Source organism: Grammomys surdaster, unplaced genomic scaffold (assembly GCF_004785775.1).
Source record: "Grammomys surdaster isolate TR1022 unplaced genomic scaffold, NIH_TR_1.0 273, whole genome shotgun sequence".
Classification (NCBI taxonomy): domain Eukaryota; kingdom Metazoa; phylum Chordata; class Mammalia; order Rodentia; family Muridae; genus Grammomys; species Grammomys surdaster.
In genome coordinates, this window is record NW_021604714.1 from 4,220,315 (window position 1) to 4,224,356 (window position 4,042).

Sequence of the window (4,042 nt, forward strand, 5' to 3'; positions counted from 1 at the left end):
CCAATTCAACTGGTTAGTCAAAGGCTGCCTGCAACAGTAACCACCAAAGCTGTTAATACAAACCTATGGAATTTAGCCTGATACATAATGTCCTTCCAGTCCAAAAAACTCTTGACATTTTGGAAATAAGAATCAGCCCCAGGATTGAGATGTCGCTCAGTAGAGAGAGTGCTTGCCTAACATATAAGAAATACCACATAGTCCTCTGTGGTGGCACATGCCTGTGGCCCCAGCGTTTGGGAGGTGAGGCAGGAGAATCAGAAATTCAAGTTTATTCTTAGACTGCATAGTAAGGCCAGCAAGAGCATCTTGAAACCCTGTCACACAGAAGGAAAAAAAAATCCTGTTTACAAAATACAAAATTCAGAGATAGCTTGGGTTCCCTGCAGGTAGGGGCGTGTGTGTGTGCGTGCCTGTCTGTCTGTCTGTCTGTCTGTGTCTGTGTCTCTGTGTGGGGGGATTCCAAATCATTACTAGGGATTATTCAAGAGACATGTACTTATTATTAAATCAATTTATCTAATTATTGACCCAGTCACTCCATCTGGGTCATTTACTGACTACTAAGTATTTTCTGGGCTTTGTCCTAGACACTGGGGTTGCAATCTAAAGCTTACTACCCTTCAAGAACGGCAATGCTAATCATATTCCTGAAACTTTTATGAGCACTCTGGCTGGCTTCTGCAGCCCACTGGTGGATCTCTCTTGCCCCATTATCAAGTGAGGGGCATAATCAGATAACCTCATAATTTTTGTTTGTTTGTTTTGGTTTTCCAAGACAGGGTTTCTCTGTGTAACCCTGGTTGTCCTAGACCCCTCTCTGTAGACCAGACTGGCTTCGAATTCAGAGATCTACCTGTCTCTGCCTCTGCCTCTGCCTCTGCCTCTGCTGGGATTCATGGTGTTCACCACCACTGCCTGGCTGAAATCTCATATTTTTTTTTTCAAGATTTATTTATTTTATGTATGTGAGTACATTGTGGTTCTCCTCTGACACATCAGAGGAGGGCACTGGATCCCATTACAGCTGGTTGTGAGCCACCATGTGGTTGCTAGGAATTGAGCTCAGGACCTCTGGAAGAGCAGTCAGTGCTCTTAACCGCTGAGCCATCTCTCCAGCCCTGAAGTCTCTTAATTGTAAAGCCTCCAAGATACAAGGATACAAGAGACTTGACTTCCTGTCTTAATCCAGTCGTATGTGTTTCCGGTTTCCAAGCATAGTGCTCGGTCCCTGGACTGACATCTTCTCTATAAGATGAATGGAAGGTCTGGCAAGGGATAAAGCTGAAGCCAGGGCGTTGTTTGCTTAGAATATCAGAAGCCCAACATTGCACACACCAAGTGTGCTACTACACACCCTTAATCCCAGCACGCTAGAGGGGGAGGTCACCTTCAGCTATGTAAAAAGTGCATGGCCAGCCTGTAATACAGATGATCTTATTCATAAATAATCAAATCCCTTTGCAAAGGTATACAAAGAATGTTCATAACTGTGCTGAGGAGAATTCTGGGTCCAATCAGGTCTATTATTCAATGCTGATATCAACAGATTTCCTCTTCTCCTATTGATTTCAGAAACTTTCCTGTGCCGATTTTCCGTCACGAGTGTCACAGGACTGTCCAGGTGCGGGATAGCAGTACTCTCAGTGTCTTCCAAGATGTCTTTGGGAAGTGCATTACTAGATGCACTGTCCCCCATGCCCTGTCCCTGACACTCTTTTAGTTAAGGTACTCTAACTTTGGAACAATTTCATGTCACATGTAGTTTGTGTCCCAGTGTGTCTCTTTCCTCTCTATAATAATGGTTTTGATCCAGGATAGGTTAAGATTTGGGCCACAAATCTTAACCTATCCTGGAGACACAATTTGCAGAACCATACATCTTATTAATAATTTGGACACTAATGGGCACACATGGGCTGTTGTGCAGGGAGATAATCCACAGTGCCTCACAGAGGGGACTCTTCAGGGGAGGCGGGCGAGCTAAATTAATATGAGGAACAATAGCACTAAGAAAGCAGACTTCTGTGAAAACCTTAAAAAGCGTACGTTTGACATCCTGATGAGTAAAGAACACAGTCGTTCCCAGCACAGAACTGCTGCTCCCAACGTGACTGTTAGGACCGAGGAACAAGGGGGCTGAGTGGCTCTGCGCAAAAAGTCTGCGTCCAACATCTGTCGCTCGGAAGATTACTAATGTTCAACTGCTTCCCATTGTCTTCACGCTATTCAACTTCATTTCCCCGTCAGTGCTTTAGCTGGAGATTAATAAACTATTTATGGGAAGACAGGGCATGAAGTCAGGGTGACAGTGTTGGGGTTGTAGTCTGAGGTACCAGTGGGGGAAACAAGTACAAGTTCAAAGGCCTCTTCATTTGTATGAATTTGTAGATGATTTAATGAAGCAAAAGTATCTGAGGATACACCCATGGTTCGAAAGGAGAGAGAGCGCTTCCTCAGCCCTTCCTGAAATATCAAATGGAAACTACTGCAGCCTGTTTCTTTGCCTCTGGATTCCCCTGAAAAACAAGAAACAAGCTGAGACGAGAGAAGGAAATTAAAGATTTCTCTATGGAAATCTAATAACTACCAATGGTGGAAACCATGTTTCGTTGCTGTTCTTGAGGACAGAGGACATACTAGAACACTGAGTTGCATGAAATAGTTTTAGTGGTATGAGAGACGGGCAAAAAAGAAAATCCATTAAAAATTATTTTTTTAAACTTCCTAAATTATTTAGATGTTTCTATTTTGCACATACATGTGCATGAAGATATTTTATTACGTTTAAATGGCAAATAATGAAGTGATTAGTTATCATTTCAGTGTGTGGCCCACCAATATTAATGAACAGGAAAATGAAGTAGAGATGTTGAATTAATGTGCCCTGGAACCCACAGAACTCAACCACAGAACGTAGGATCAAGTTGAAAATAGACACATTAGCATCTTTGGAATCATTTTAAGTTGTTCCACAGAAATTATTTGCAGAGTCACATTCCAGGCCTGCAACAGTAGTTGGATTTCCTAATTTGTATGAATTCATTTAGTAAATTAAATGAAAATGTTAATCCTTTAGAATGTAAAATTGCCACTTTCTTAACAAAGCAACATCTTGCTAGACTTCAGATTCGCCTAGCCATGTCAGAATCAGCCTCTTCCCGCAAAATGATTTTCTACTTAATCATTTAAAAACCCGGTCTTTGTTTTTGATATGTAAGCTGCCCGCTGGTATGGGAAAAGATGGACCAGGCTCTCCCTCCACCCCCATCTTGTTATTCTATTGGGGACAGCCAGACTAGGCCACTCCAGATGGTGTGTTAGTTAGCGTTGGACATAGCTTTGGAGAAACTTCAACAGACAAGGCAGTGATGTCAGGATTTTGCTGTGCGTCGCCCCCCTCCCCCCTGCCGTTCCCAGGGTAGGAAGGTGCTGAGATGGGAGCGGAGGGACGCCCGCCCACCTGCCACCACCTGTTCCCTCCTTGAGCCCTGGGCTATAAATTCTCCTCCCGCACCGCCCTGTCCAGAGCGCTTCAACATCTTCTGCAAGCGGTCCAAGCACTTCTGACCTAGCTGAGCTTCTGCGAAGATTTCGTCACCCCGAAAAGCAGTCTCAGGCTTTCCCAGAGAACTGGAAGGGCTTTCGTCCCCGCAACCCCCAAGAACGATCTGCAGCAAGCTGCAAGAAAGTTTCCCCCTTGTTCAACTCCTCGTGTTTGGGGTGGGGTGGGGGGGCGGGGGAATGACTTTTTCCTGAGCATCACTTCCACTGCATCCGGGCAAGGGAAGGGACATCAGCCTGGCTACCCAGCAGGACACAAGCCAGGGTCCCGCACAGTGTCCTCTGACCACTGACTGATTGCACGGGAGTCGCTCCATCCGTTGTCTCATTCACTCCCGGGAGTCCCGCAGAGCGGCAGCGTGGATGAAGTCGGCCTGCAAACCCCACGGTCCTCCGGCGGGAGCGCGAGGCGCGTCCCCGTGCGCCGGCGCGGCCGAGCGCGCGCCCCCGTGCGCGGGGCCCGGGCGGCTGGAGAGCG

At 46.1% G+C, this 4,042-nt stretch overlaps 1 protein-coding gene across 2 annotated transcripts in view; it reads left to right on the top strand.

The window, feature by feature from the left end:
• The first annotated feature begins 3,927 nt into the window (after positions 1-3,927).
• Positions 3,928-4,042, top strand: part of Atoh7 (atonal bHLH transcription factor 7) — a 910-nt gene continuing 795 nt past the window's right edge. The window contains exon 1 of one of the 2 annotated variants that reach the window (XM_028776765.1): positions 3,928-4,022. In XM_028776765.1, coding sequence (XP_028632598.1) covers positions 3,928-4,022 — 95 coding nt within the window. The remainder of the gene's footprint in view (positions 4,023-4,042) is intronic. The other variant, XM_028776766.1, reaches the window with a different exon arrangement.